Source organism: Geospiza fortis, unplaced genomic scaffold (assembly GCF_000277835.1).
Source record: "Geospiza fortis unplaced genomic scaffold, GeoFor_1.0 scaffold471, whole genome shotgun sequence".
NCBI lineage: Eukaryota > Metazoa > Chordata > Aves > Passeriformes > Thraupidae > Geospiza > Geospiza fortis.
In genome coordinates this window covers 1,629,495-1,645,401 of record NW_005054443.1, presented here as the reverse complement: position 1 = coordinate 1,645,401, position 15,907 = coordinate 1,629,495, and the positions used below count along the sequence as shown (strand labels likewise).

At 39.3% G+C, this 15,907-nt stretch overlaps 1 protein-coding gene across 1 annotated transcript in view; it reads right to left on the bottom strand.

Annotated features, from left to right (window-relative positions):
• Positions 1–11,970: 11,970 nt before the first annotated feature.
• The window catches only part of RAB12 (RAB12, member RAS oncogene family), an 11,919-nt gene continuing 7,982 nt past the window's right edge, over positions 11,971–15,907 (bottom strand). The window contains exons 3-5 of the mRNA XM_031062269.1: positions 15,480–15,569; positions 14,459–14,563; positions 11,971–14,177 (exon numbers count right to left, since the gene is read on the bottom strand). Coding sequence (XP_030918129.1) covers positions 14,064–14,177; positions 14,459–14,563; positions 15,480–15,569 — 309 coding nt within the window. The 3' untranslated portion in view covers positions 11,971–14,063. The remainder of the gene's footprint in view (positions 14,178–14,458; positions 14,564–15,479; positions 15,570–15,907) is intronic.

Below are 15,907 nucleotides of genomic sequence, written 5' to 3'. Positions count from 1 at the left end.
TGAGAGGCTGAGAGGCTGGGAAGAGGGCAAGATAATCAGAGCACCTTTATAAGATATTTAACACATAATAAAATACAATCAAATATTTTGCTAAATAAATTAGGAGCTTAATCTCTCTTGGCTTTCCTAACAGTGACGGAGATGACTTGTTCTGATTCCACTTGGTGGAGGAACCTAATTTAAGCATCCAGATTTAGATGAATTAGTATATGATGTGATGACTCCTTCCCACTCCTGTTCATTTTTCCACTGCTCACATGGGTAGGAAGTTCAGATGTATGCTACATTTTTTTTTTCCAGCCACGTGATGTGACCCCTTATTGTTAATGAGAAGAGATTAACCTTTTGAAATGTGAGGATGAAATTACATTCTTTTTCGGGACTAGAGCCACAAGCTAACATAATAATGTAGAACCTAGGAAAGAGCTACGGAGACACCAAAATCTCAGATCTGAAATTTGTTCCTATAATGAGAAAAACAGAACACTTATTAAACGGATATTTAAAGAGGATCAGGATCACAATCCCAACCAATTCTGCTTTGGCCAGGAATAAAGAATAGTTAAGAGAGTAAGGATGCAAACCCAGATCTCCACCCACAGTTTCAGTGGGAGAAAAAAATAATCTTTCAGATGGGTTTTGCCATTGACTAATCCTGCAACAGCAAGAATTTTTATTAGCATTAAGAGGCCTAGGAAATAAAATGATCTCTTAAAATGCAGCCTCAACACTGTCTGGAACTGAATTTTGGGTGTGTAATATGCACTCACAACAGACTTTGGCTGCCCTATGTTTTGAACACAGCTGCAAGCACTCATGTAGTTATTCCCTTAGAAACATCCATCTTGGATATGGAAATATTAGGAAATATGGTTCTGGAAGTCCCTAGAAAATAACTACTAGTCCTTATGAGAGATCACTCTCATCTGACCAGAAGAACTGTCAAATATAGGCAATATTATGTGGAAACTATCAAAAAAAAAGGGTATGGAGGCAAAGAAATACCAGGATATACCTTTGTTAGGCTGCATTACTATAAAATATAAACAAATGGGAGAAAATGCTCTTGTGATTCCAATTCAGAATTTGAGGCATTCCTAAGTTACAGCTCTGCCAGAGGCAAGGGGTCAGGGACACTGCCCTTCTCAATGCCAGCAACATTTTCAGACTACCTGACATATGCTTAGGTGCTTGTGTATCCACAGGGGAGGAAGAAAAGGGTATAATGCAATGGGCATTAAGTAGGTTCATCCAATTGTTGTGGTTTACCCCCAGCTGGCAACTAAGCACCACACAGCCCTCAGCCACTGCCCCCCTACCAGTGGGGTGGGGGACAGAGGAGGAAGACTCAGACTCATGGGTTGTGATAAAGACAGTTTCATGGGACAGAAAATGAAGAAAATAATAATAATATAAAATATTTTGAATATACAAATCAAGTGTTGCACAGTGAGCTAGCTCACCACCAAGTGGCACCAGTCAGCTCCCCCAGCCAGCTCTTCCCCCAGTTCATATACAGAGCATGATGCCATATGGTATGGGATATCCCTTGGGTCAACTGAGGTCAGCTGTCCAAGCTTTGTTGCCTCCCAGCCTGTGCCTCTCCAGCCTTCTCACTGTCAGGACACAAGAAGCTAAAAAGTGCTGTAAATTGCTCAGCAACAATGGGAAACAGCAGTGTGTTTTCAATGTTACTGTCATACTAAATCCAAAACAGAGCACTGTACCAGTTACTAGGAAAAAAAATTAACTTTGTCCCAGTTGAAACCAGGACAGAAAATACTTACCTACATTAATGCATCTCCCCTTTGGTTCTGCTGTCTTGCACATCATTTGGAATGTCATGTCAAATATTGCAACGCTAGAAAAAGAGGTTTTGCAGCTGTAGTTGACATAGTTTCAACAGAAGCTGAAGTTTTCTGTCCACCAAAGAAGTAGCCTGCCATGTTGTATATTTCAGAAACAAAGTACATACAGACCATTTCTAGTTGAAAAATGCTTCCACTCATATGCTAGTGATTTTGTTGGCAAGATCTAGACTATGCTTTTAATATCATCAACATTTATTTCAGCCTCTCTCTTCCATTTCAGCATGTCTGCTTCTTTCTTCCTTCCTTCTTTCCATTCCTTCAATTCTTCTGCTCCCACTGCAGTAGTGCTCTGGAGGCTCCTGGCAGTCCTGTCCTGTAGGTCCATGTGTGCATGGGACTTTCATGAGACAGCTCCTTGGATCCTGATCCAAGGGTCTGAGCCCTGTTTGCTGGTGTGCCACTTGCACAGGGCTCAGCCCTTCTGACTGGCAAGAGGCTGCTTTGCTGGCTCATCTGGGCACACCAGGAGCTCAGCTAGCATTGACAAGGCAGGCACTCCCCCCACTAAATCTGACAGCCTGACAATACAGGTTTAATACTAAGGAGGACAATTTCCTCATCAATATTTGCCTGAGTAGTCTCATGTCTTCTTCCTTTTCTCTCCCACTTTCGCTCTCCCATGTAAATCCAATCTACTTGTGACATACTCCCATCCATTTTTCATTTTCATTTTATCCACAAACACTCCACAAATTCTCTTCCCTAAAGTTGCAAGTGGTCAGGCACATGAGTGGTAGAAGCCCTAAATGGTTACTGAGCTCACTAACACAGCTTTGTATGGGGTAAAATGAGTCAGAAGGGAACACAGTGGGTGTCCCTCTCTCACTGAGGAGAGAGGTCAAGGTGCTAGCCATGGCTGAGTCACTTTCTAATGAGGAGCTTTTAAGGAAGATCAAAGATGAGGCTGTCCAGATGTGCTATTGCAGTGCATCAGAGGAGGAAGGACACAGGCCCATCTTTGCTGAAGCTCCTCACAGGAGAGTGAAGGGATCTAAGTGAAACAAGGAAAGCAAAAGGCACTGAGTGGCCCAAGCAAGGCAGGACAGATCTGAGTTACTACCTGGGGTGCAGCACTTGAGACATGAGGTTTGGCTGTCCCACACACCTACCCACATTTGCGTTCTAACACTTATTCATCTTAACTAGTCTTCTGTTTTGCTACAGGAGGGAGATGTGGACCTTAAAAGGCACACTGCTCTGAGAAAGCTATTACTGCAGCCTAACCTTTTCCTCTTCTCATGGAAGAGATCAGACAAGCTAGACTTTCTCTGAAACATACAAAAGAGCTCCATATTAATTCAATAGGAATTCAGTTTCTACATGGCAGCTGATTAGAACTGGATGACTGATTCAATTAAAGAGCCCTGATGCCTGTTCATCAAACTGATAACTGATGTACTGTAGGGATTGCTTTTTGACCTATGCAGAGATGGGCAGGCACCTGGAAGCAAATGTCTAATTTTAATTTAGACCCCTTCATCAGACAAACCCCTCTTTTCGTTGCTTTTGTCTCTCAAACACTGATATTTACTTATGATGACTACTTAGAGCTGTGCAGTGCATAGCAAAAGTTGGTCTTATTGCAGAAAAACTGAAGTTCACTTTTTATCACTGGCCAAATTGTGTCTGTGTCCATGAAGAGGAAAAAGAGAAGTTGAACTGTTCAGAATAGCTCTCTTCCATCCTCCTTTGAGTTTCATTATCAATGATATTTTCTATTTCAGCAGACACCTAAACTTTCCTTATGAGCTTCCAGCACGGCCTGGCACAACCACCACTATTTAAATCTCTCCTACACAAATACATTTTATCCATAATTTTTATTTTATGACCCAGGAAGACATAAAACTCAATTTACTCATTAACCTTAGCTTTCTGAAACTGCAATTACTGCCCTGTGCACCGTCAGTAATTGAATTGAAAAGAGGTAGCATGCAAATGCCAGCCAGTGCTAGCTACTGCTAAATAGATAATCCTGCATGCTCACTAAAATTGCATGTGGCACACAGACAGCAGGTAGAAAAGCAGAGCATTAGAAAGGAAAATGCATGAAGTAGCATGTGAAGGGATTAAGAAGATGTAAAAGATCAGGCTCACAGGAAACCACTCAGTGGGAATAAAAACAACATTATATTAGCTTAGGTTTGCGATTACAACTAATAGCATGCAGTTATTACTTTTGCATTGAAAAGCATTTTCTGAGTGGATGGCTTCACCACAGAATCAGATCTTTTCTCCCGGCCTTTTGTAATTCAAGATGCTGGTTAGCATTTTATATAGCCTAATGTCTCCTGACCCAGCTGTCATGAAAGAGATGAAGACATTACAAGGACTGGCCTAACAGAATGAGATTCAACTTGAAGTGTGCTTGTCTTTCAACATTGTTACTTTCAATTTTTTTCCTCCTACTGAAGTATGAGTGTATCCAGGCTTGCAGAGAGCACTTTTCCATTTTTCAGCTTGATCTATGTGTAGATCATCCTGGTCTCTTGCAGCAACATTTCATGTCATCATGGCCCTTGCAGAAGTATCTCACTCATTGCCTGAGTGCATTTATCATGAAATCTAATACCCCTCTTGCATTTCACGTTTTGTCTAGCTTCCTGATTCCAGTCCTAATTTCTTAATTCCTTCCTTCACTACTGGGAAATGCCCTAGTAAGTAAAAAATGTCAGTTAAAAGCTTGACTCACCATGTTCTGAACCCATACAAAGGTTCTGAACCCTACATGAGTATTTTCATTCAGATCAGGACAATTCCCTCTTGCTGCACTTTGGTTCATGCCACAAAACTGTGCTGGAGAACATGAAGTGGATATCTACCCAAGGAGTCTAAAGCAGATGCTGCTCTTCAGGAACACAGGTAGCAAATCCCAACTGCTATTGGCACCTGCTGCCCAAGGCCAGAATACAGCAAGCCCTAAGCAATCCCTTCCCTTGCAAGGTCCAGAACCAACTCATTTCAGCAGAACTGCTCATTTGGGATCACATCACTTGTTAAGATTGACATAGCATCCATAACATAAGCATACACAACCTTCTCCTGTTTTAATTTGGATCTACAGCTATGTATAGAAAACAGCAAGTTATTTTGCTAATCTTTTTGTTGTAAATGATGCCTCTTTAATCTGATGTTTATTACAGTAGTTTTCTCGTTCTCCTCTTTGGCTGAACTTGTCTCAGCCTGACTGGTAACCTTGGTCTATCTTGCTTAGCTGTAACAACTTTTTTTTTTCCTAGTGATCTGACAGCTACTCCCTATTCTATGTACTTTTGCTTATTTTAATCACATGATGTAATAGTTTTTGTAGAGACAACGGTGGCAGCTGGTTATTCTACATAGAAAGATGCATTTAGGACTCGCATATACAGCAGCCAGTGCAATTATATAGGAATAACAGTAAGGCCTTCAAAGTGAGAATACTGGATGTGGCCTAGACAAATACAGGCATGTATTGACAAGAGGGGCTTGGAATCACACTAAGGATGCAAATACTCATCAATGGTAAATTAAAAATACTCACAACTTGGAGCTGGGCAAAACTAGTGTTAGGAGCACAAGAGAGCAGAAAGCATTATCCAACACATGTAAAATGCACTGTATATTGTAAATGCAGATGAGAGGCACTTGCAGACCAGTGGAAAAAAGCAAGGTCCATTAAAGTATCAGCAAACATGAAAATAGCCCCAAGTGGAACCTAGAGTGAGGAAGAAGTTGCCAACATCACATTTCTCTTGGCAAGGAAGAGGAGGAAACCCAGTCATAAACACCACACCCCACTCAGTGTGTGTGGACGGGCTTGCGTGCATTTCTGTGCAACAGTTTAAATTTATTATTTTTCATACAGTGAGAAGTATTGATTTAGTTGGGTAATAGGGACCGTGAAACTTCGTAACTGGAGTAAAATCTTAGTAACCACTTATTGCATTTTATTTAAGTCTACTGAAATTTCAGTTACATGAACATTAAATTCTTGGCTTCTCAAATAAGGCATGTCCCCATTTTTGCTTACAACAAGACTTTGAGAACAACAAACTGATTTCAATTAAGATGTGTTTTGTTGCCAGTTTAAATAATCCTTGTCTGGATGCACAGAGTTCACAAAAAGCGGCAAAAGGGTTATTTTGATATAGATTTGTATCCAGCACCAGTGGTGCTGGGTGTTAAATGTAACCAAGCTTAAACTTTTAAATGCGTCAGTGGAGATTTCCAAAGCTTTTGAACTGCTTTTAATCTGCACATAAGGTGACAGAAATAGTGTAACTTGCCTGTACTTTCTTTGGAGTGGTGACTATACATGTCTTATACAAAAACCAGCCATTTTTTCTTCCCCCTCACACACATTCCACTGAGGAGAATTCTCTAAGGGACATTGGAGAGACATCAATTTGGGATAGTTGTTAGTTACTAGAATCAAAGGACATACGTTATGTAGAAAAATAATATTTGGGATCTAAGAATATCTGTTATATCCAGCCATCATAGACTGATTAAATCAGCTTGACTTTATTTACCTGTTTTTATAAAAGCCATTCTACACATCTCTTGCTGAAGGCTCCTACAGATACTAAGATGCCATGGAACAAAAGTCCTCTTCTGGATAAATTGCTGATGAAATTATAAGAAGATATTGTGTAAACTGATGCTGAAACCACATTTTTGAATGTAGTTCTGGCCCTCTTGAAAAGGGATGATGAAAAAAAAAAGATGTACAAAGGAGGGCTGTAAGGATGTTTAAAGGTATGAAATGCCTTCAATAACAGGAACAACTGAAGATAACAGAACTTGCCAAGACTGCAAAGGATATGACTGATGGAAACACTTGATACAAGATATTAAAATTATGGGAAGATATTTTACCACAGAAATGGTAGAAAGGAAACAATTGTTCAACTGTTTCTTCCTGTAAGAGAATGCTGGGGGAATGAAACAAATTAGCAGATGATAAATTCAAAATTAAAAAAGCTCTTTTTCCCATAGTCTATTTTTATGATGTAGCACTTACCACCACAGTATATTGAAGATATCAGTAATTCACATGGGTCTAAAAAACTGCAAGCAATTGGACCAATTCCTGAGGAAAAAAAATTGCTACTATGATTCATCAGCTCAGGGACAGCAGAAGTTTACCATCAAGACTTCCTGCCCAGCAGGGGAAAAACTTTATTTTCTGTAAATCCTTGTCTATTTTAGGATTGCAGTGGGGAAAAATCCTCCATTTAATGTTTGTTGATAACACAGGGGATTAAGTTAATGAGGCCTGAGCAGACCCTTCCATTTCTCTGCTCTTAAAAATCAAAACTGCAATGGAGCAAAAAAAGCAATTCCCTTATCCAGAGGTCATCTCTGGCTGCAAATGCATGTTCTGGTCTTTTCTTCCTCCCAGTGGTTGTTGGAGTTCTTTGGATTTTGTCCTTCCCCCCTGACATGCCACTAAAACCCCAACAGGGGCAGCTGCAGTACCCTGCAAGAAGGACTAGCAAGTCAGAAGCCTGGAGCATAAAGTGATTTTATAATTTGGCAGTTAAAACATTTTGGCTTCCTTCTTTCTACTGCCTTCCACTGCTGCCTTCCCTCTTTCCAGGCAAGCTTGGACAATTCCATAAAGCCTGTGTTTACATGGCTACTGTGAATCTGCATCACTATCCCTGAGGAAAAAACCTGACTTCTTTCTTCAGCACTGGGCAGCTTTTAGGGACCCAAACTCTTATTTATGCCAGCTAGGGAAGGTGTCTGTGACACTGTGTGTACTAACATACTGAGATACACATGGTAGATTTTATAATCCTTAAATACAACATAAGGCGGCTTTAGAGAACGTGATAAGGAACTTTGGGTTAGAAGAAAGCATAACAGCTTTAATCTAAGCAAGCAACTTAATTACCTCATCACAACTAAAATCAGCCAACACCAACCAGGATTCCTCTTTCTAAGAGCCAAAATCATCTTCAGGAAAGGAAATAAAAATTAAAACTTTTAAACAAAATAAAACAAAATATTTCAGAACTATCTGTTAGGATCTACAGGAAGCTGGATTCTTTTGCAAGGGCTGGCATAGGGCCAGACTGACATAACATTTCGTTTTAAAATATTGACCCTGTAATTCTCTGTGACACAACAGTATCCTTGAGGAACAATTAATTGAAACAGAACTCTACAGTACCTAGCATTAAAGTAAAAAGTTTACCTCTACAATTTTAAAGAAAACACCCTTGACATGAGACAATTTACTCATATTTTGGCCAGAGTTGGAAGGAAAAATAGTTACACTCCAGGCCATCTAATCAAGTACAGAAAACGGATTCCACAGGAAATTCAAGAATAAAAAAAATTGTTATGAGTCCTGAGAAAAATCAAGGTAATATATCACACCGAGGGTGGGGTTTTTGGTTTTCTGTTTTTGTTGTTGTTGTTTTTGGTGTTTTTTTTTTTGGTTTTTTTTTTTTTTTTTTTTTTTTTTTTTACATTTTGATTTATTTATTAGGAAATTAACAAGGCCCATCTGGATACTTACTGATTTTTGAATAAGTCACTGAAGGGGATCATCAAGAAGTAAAACTAAACAGATTGTATCTATCATGCAGTTAGCTAACTGGAAGTTAGATAAGAATAGCTTTTCTGTCAGAAAAGATACTTAAGAAAACACAGTTTTGCATACAGAAAATAAAGTGTCTTTCCAATATTTCAGTACTTTCTTCCTTGTTCCAGAACAACACACTCGTGCATTTCTTTGGCTATATTTGCAGTGCCCACAGCTAAGCACTTTAAGTTGCTGCTTTGGAAAAAGCAGGAGTTTTGACGGAAGAGGCGTTTGTTCAGGAGGAAGCGGTGGGAAGGAATTACTCATCATCCACCAGGGCAGGGAACAGACTCCTCCATTGGCGGAGCTTCACTGACCCCTAATGGGCAATCCCCAACAGTGCCTTGCCCTGGCAGGAATATCCAGCCGTGCCAGAAAACCTCACATTGAGCAGCACTCCTCCTTTCAGCCTAATTCGAACTCTGCCACCTCAGCTTTTCACTACGTGGTGTCAACTTCTTTATTCCACCTTCGTATCTGACCGTCTGAAGTGTTCTAAGAAGCCAGAAGGAAGAGGAAGGTGAACAGTGTTTAATGCAGCCATTCTGACACCTAGCTAGGACAGAGCAAATTCAACTTCAATTCAACAGCAAATTCAATTTCAATTTTAAATTGCTTTAAAAACTAAAGCAAACCGGTTTTACATCTTTCAACAAGAAATAAAAAACGTTAAGGACTAACATCTCTGACTGACCCATTTAAACTACTTTAAAAGGAAGATGTGCAATCAGCACAATCAAGAATCTGTATAACATGGTAGTAATTTGAAAGGCACAGTCCAAGTATTTGTGCTTTTCTCCCCAAGGAGTGACTATAGCTGCCATCAGGAGAGCAATGAGACGTTTCCATTAGAGGAAAAAGACTCTGCTTCAGCAAAACTGCTCCCATTTCCACTGAGTGAGAAACTGCCAGCACCAGAAGGGAGAATGAATCCAGGCTGGCTGGTGCAGTTTCCTTCTGTCTTTCACACACTGCAGAGATTAACTCATGGCAATGAACAAAAATTACAGAATACAGAAAAGTGACCAAGCTGGAAACAGGCTGCATTTCCCTTTCCCTGTCTAGAAAAGAGGTTTGTTCACATTCTTCTTGAACTAGTTTGGTTGCTCTGTTGCCCTTTTCCTATACACCTTGCCTTCCTTCCTACCCCAGAAATGTACCTGCTATAAAGCTTCCAAACTCGAGATTTTGATGCACAGAAGTAATGGCATGGAATAAAAAGGACCCCAGAGCCAATGCCCACACTGACAGCCAGCAGAACAGCCCCCTTCAGACAAATAGCACCAGTTTGTAAGAAAACTGCTGGCTTCCAAGGCTAACTGGATTAACTAAAAATCTTTGCCCAAATCAAAAAGACCCATCAAATTTCAAATTCTGCTTAAATCTAGCACTTGAAGTAATGATCATGTTATGGTATCACTTTCACAAACAAAATTGATAAAAGGCAAACCAATTCAGGCAAACCCTTTGCTGCCAGAAATTCCTGCCCCTTCAGTTGACATAAATAACAGATTAAATTAAATTAGATTAATCTCTGGTTAACAGAGCCACTTGGGGGACAGTCTTAAAGGGTAAAGGAGTCCACGAAGGCTGGACATGCTTCCAGAAGGAAATCTTAAAGCTGTGGTAGCAGGCCATCCCCTTGTGCTGAAAGATGAGCTGGCAGGGAAGAAGACCAGATTGGCTGATCAGAGCTTTGGCTGAAACTCAGGAAAAAAAAGTTTGTGACCTTTGGAAGAATGGGCAGGCAACGAAGGACGACTACATGGATGTGTTGACGTTATATAGAGAAAAAAATCAGAAGCAACAGGGCCCAGCTAGAACTTAATCTGGCTATTGCCACAGAAGACAATTAGAAACATTTCCATAAATACATCAGCAACAAAAAGAGGGCTAAGGAGAATTACTACCCTTTACAAATGCAGGGATAAAGATAGTGACAAAGGATGAAGAAAAGACTGAGAGACTTAATGCCTTCTTTGCCTCTGTGTCTAATAGTAAAGCCAGTTGTTCTTTGGGTACCCAGAACCTTAAGCTGGAAGACAGGGATGGGGAGCAGAATGAAGCCCTCACAATCCAAAGGGAAATAGTCAATGACCTGCTACACCAGTTAAGACACACACAAGTCTATAGGGCTGGATGGGATCCTAGGGTCCTGAGGTAGCTCCTGAGTGTTCAGTGGGCCACTTTCTGTCATTTCCAATCCTGTGTTCAATTTCACAAAATTGATCCTCAGGGGAGGATCTTATTGTTCTCTAAAATTACCTGAAAGGAGGCTATAGCCAGGTGGGGTCAGTCACTTCTCTGAAGTAACAAGTGACAGAAAAGAAGGAAATGGCCTAAAGTTGTGCTGAGGAGGTTTAATTTGGGTATTTTTACTTCCAGTCCTTTTTTTTCCCACCTTCTTCTCATCTTTCTTCAACAGAAGCACCAAATCCTGACATTAGTTGTGTATTTCTGCTCTGAAGGAGAAAAGAAATCTAGTGAAAGGTAGATTTGACTGTCACTATTTCTCTAGCTCAGACAGGACAACAGTGCATAATTCGAGATGTCCTGGTAAGCCAGTGGTTTCAGTTTTTTCTGTGTTGTGACTATTAGACACGAGACAAACTTCTGGTATTCCTATTTTCTGTTCACTTGTGAAGAAATGGTCTGTTAACTCAACCCACTGGCGGAATGGCCATTACAGTCAGGTTAAAAAGTTTAGGGACACAATCAAATATTGTTTGAGTCTCCCAACAGATATGAATTTTAGTTTTGGTAAAAGACACAGTGCTAACTGGATGTAATACAGTATCGGGAATTCACTGCATTAAATCTTCACCACATTTAAATCAGTGGCAAATCACCCTTCAATGACCACCATCTATCTAACAATTGCAGTATTTCATTATTTCTCTGATTCAAGAAAGTCAAGAACCCCCCAGTATATCAGAGCAGCTGACACTCCTGTGATTTATGCTTGCCATGATCACACATTTATTTTGACCATCATGAAGAACCTGCCAGGGACTACAGGACCTCACAGCATCTGATGAGTTTAGTGTAAAAAGCTTTTTGGGCTCAGTGTTGGAAGGAAACAATCCCCACACACTCCCTGAAGAGTGAGAATGGCCCCCCTCTAACCAGGGCTTCTAAAGAACAGTGATGTGCAAACACAGTGGTGCCAGTGCTCATCTTGCCCTTTTTTTTCCATTCTGTGATCCTTGATGGTTGTACAGACCATTCAAATAGTCCATCATTAGATGCAAACATAGACTGTTAAACTTCCATATGAGACAAGGAAACAGCATGAATAACTTCTTTCCCCTCCTCCCCTCTTCCCATATCCCACCACTAATGCCTGCTGGGTGGAGCAAGGGCATAAATAAACTGGTTTTGATTAATATAAAAGCTGTAGAGATAAAATCAGGAGACAAAACCCTCTTCATAGTATACATGGAAAGCAAACAGGCTTCCTGGTTTTTTTTATGATTTCCAATGGATAATAAAACACATTCAAGCACTCAAATAAATATGTCCTTCTTAAATGCAATAGTTTTTAATTTTTGGTACAAGAGACTGAGATCCCAATCTGCCTATATACAAACAGCACAGAATTACAAAAAGAAAGTTTATCTAAGTCAAATTTCTTAATTTTTATTAAATTCAAAAATTGCAGGAAAAAAAATCACAAGTTTCTAAGTACAAATAAAAACAAATCAGCTAAAATAAAATGGTTGTCAAGTTAAAATCCACTTTCCATAATTTTCCCTTCCTTGCTATTGCCCACAGTATCATCTGAACTCCTAGAAGTGCTTTAGAAATTCATTTTATCTTACCAATAGGATAGTAAACTGTAAGTTTACTATTTTAAAAAGCGAACTGTTTAGGCACAAGGTGGCAGAAGACATAAGCACAAATATCAACCATGCTTTCCTTAATTTTTCAGTAGAAATCCAGGTGTGCTACAGGCCTGCATGGCATTGAATTCAGAACGTCAGAGCTTATTCAGTGAAATAAGGGCTTTTTTTTGGTGTGTGTTAACAGTTTGTTGTGTCTTTTTTTCTCCCATAAAACAGAGAGAATCTGTTTAAGTCAGTGGTATACTTTAGTGTTCAGTGCCAGTTTTGGCTAGAAGAGTGGCAAAGGTGACAAAATGGGTTCCAGCACCAGAGAATGCGAAGTAGAGAAGCTGTAGTGTGCAAAAGACTGGTTCATACTTGTGTTGTCAGTGTAACTAATAGTCTGGTGACCACCTGCTAAGGCAGCATGACAAGCAGTCACATGCTATTTGAAGATATCAGCTGGGCCAGGTCATCAGCTGCTCTCCCAACAGAGCAGTGACCAAGGTGAACAACTAATGTCTGCTGCTCTTCCCACTACACCTAAAGAACTGTCAAACAGAAAATTAAATCATAACAAAATTAACACAAGTGTTGTTCCATATTCCAGATTCTACCTTTTACCCATCACTTGATACTTGCCATTCTAATAACAGGTGCAGTTCCACTGTCATTCATAAATACAAAATTTTATTTGCACTTCATTAGTTTAGAAAGACCACAATGTTTTTCAATACCACAACATTCAGGACACACCAAGTTATTCAAATATGTATCTACTGATTTACGACAGCTAAACTAAACAGTGCATTTAATAAAAGATATACCAAAGATATAATTCACAAGTTCATTATCAGACAAAATCCTAACACAGTATTTGCTTGATGGGAATAATTTCCACCATTAGGAAAGAAAATAGTTTTACCATAGGTTCCCTTCCCCCATCCCTACAGATGTTCAGACAAAAATACACATATATATTCCTTAACACAGGAAAATGTATCATAATTTTTTTCTCAAGAATTTGTCTAGGACAGCAGCATTGCTTTTTTTATACCTTCTTTTAGAGCTTGATATATCTCCATTCTTTTATTGAAACCTAATGATTCTTGTAACCAAATTTATGTTTACGCAGAAAATTATATATGTTTTTTCAAAGTGCAATCTTAGATCTGCACCAGGTGTGATGTCTCGGTACACAAAGAAAGGTGCAGCATTAAACAAAATAAATAAAAGACTGCCAAAAATTAAACTTAGCTTTTCAATAAATCCAGTCAGCAGAGGATGCTACAGCCAAAAATGTTTTCACTACATTAAAAGGAAATATAATGCTGATTATGGAAGCTTTGTACATAAAGTCCTCTGTTTTTAAAAAATTTGTCTTTAAAATAGTTAGCAAAGCACCATATACTTATCTTCATACCAGAAGAGCTTCTACCTGCCTGTTTATAATAACAAAGAACTATTACAACATTTATGTCAAGAATAGGTATAGATTTAATTTCTCCTCCTCCTCAACTGGATGTGTGACAAACCCCGACCGACTGTACAGTATTTATAACACTGGGGCAATGAACGAAACATCATTGTGAGGGAGAGGGGTAATAATTAAATGTTATAGTTGAATCCTACATAGGATTGCATATTTGCATATTTACAAGTTAGTGTGTAGCTCTGACTCGAATAACAAAGTGCAACGAGAAACTGCCAAATGATTGTAGTGCAGAGTAGTACAGATACTTTCTTTACCCTCCTGCTCATATTTTTCACTCTGGAGGAAGTAAAAAGTCAACAGCAACGGACATGTGGCCTTGGAGGAGGCAGTTCTGGTGGGATTTCTGGCTCTGGTTGCAGGGACAGGATACTGTTGGACAACTCATTTCTTATAACATCCAGTGGCATCTTAAAGAAAAGAAAAATCACCTGTAAACAGTCATCTGCGTAGAAAGAACTCATTTCAAGAGCTCACTGACAGCGAAAGCCTCAATTTCAGGGTCTTTTGGGTCTTATTAGTGAAATGCAGTGATCAGCAGTGTGTGAGCTGCATCATGCCCACTATGTATTATCCAAAAATTTCACCTGACAATGTGTACTCGCTCTCTGTCCACCCAAGCATGTGCAGTCATTATTTAAACATTGACCATTTGGGTGACCAGAGGAATACTACAACTTGAGTATTTTACCTTTTTCAGAATGTCATCAACAAGTTTTAGAAATATTTCATCCACATTAAAGTTATCCTTGGCACTTGCTTCACAGAACCGCATCCCAGTTATTTGCTGTGCAAACTGATGGGAGAAAAAATAAAATAACTCCATGTGAAGATATGTGCAAACAGTGACACATCACAAATATATCCTCCTCATAAAACCTTAAAAAAACCCCAAACATGCAACTTTCCCCAAATCTTAGATGGAAGTCTAATCCTATTAATAATCCTGAATCTGCATGGTAGAAAAAATATTGCAACATATAGTTAATTTTTGCTTAAAATAGGTTTATTGGAAAAGTACTCTGCATTTTTCCAGACTTAATTCATGTATTCAGTTGACACATATTGCTGCAGACTGCCAAAAAGGAAGAACTTCTCAGAACAGCTAATCTCAACTTTATTATTCAAGATATAGAAAAGGGAAGTACAGATGCAAGACCTGAAAAAGTTTGGAATAAGCCTTCACTTCCAAATGTTTGTGTACACCCATACTGACAATAATTCTGGTCAAGACAGTGTTGAGTATCACACTACAACAAACATATTCTTTTGCCAGCTTCCTTAACACTTACAGGGTTGCAAGAGAACAAAAGGAACGTGAAAACAAAGGTGAGCCAATAATCAAAGCAGGGCTGTTGCCTGTCCAAAAATAGTACTGAGAAGCAAACATCCGAAAGAAGGTCCACAAAGATTTTCTGACTAGAGTTCTCCATTTTTGCTTCAAATCTTCACTACGCCTCCTTTCAGAGCTCAGAAAGAAGTATCCCCTACACTACTGGTACAGTGGAAGCTGACTTGTAGCTTACTCTTTTTTTAGACCAAAGACACACTATTCCAGGATGAACACTTACAACTGCACATCACCACATGGATTTTGAGAGACCACCACCACCACTCTCAATATGGTCCCTGCATCCAGCAGTCTGAACAAGAGTAGCCACAGACCATCATCAGCAATGCCACAACAGCTTTGCCTCTAGACCTGTCCTTACCTTCTCTCCCTGCTGCCGAGAAATCTCTCGATCAACTTCACAGTCCAGTTTATTTCCAACTAATAGAAGCTCTGCATCTTCTGAAGCATACTGCAATTAAAACATTTCTAATTAACTACACCTAGAAACATAAGATTTTGTAATGCAAACACAATACAAAAAAAGGGCAATTCCACTACCACACTGACATAGTTTATAGGTAAGTGTTCTTCCCAAACATTATTTCAAAAATTTTCAATTTTTAGATTTCATTTTTAAAACGTGACTTGAGAACTAGCTGCTCCAGTTTATCTAAGAATGAACACAATGACCTTATTTCACAGACAGGAGACAAACCCCCCTCCCCCCCACTGCAAAGGTAAATGAGCAATGTTACAGATTTTCACTGACACTTCTAACTGGGACAATTCTAGTTCAAGAAAGCAGGA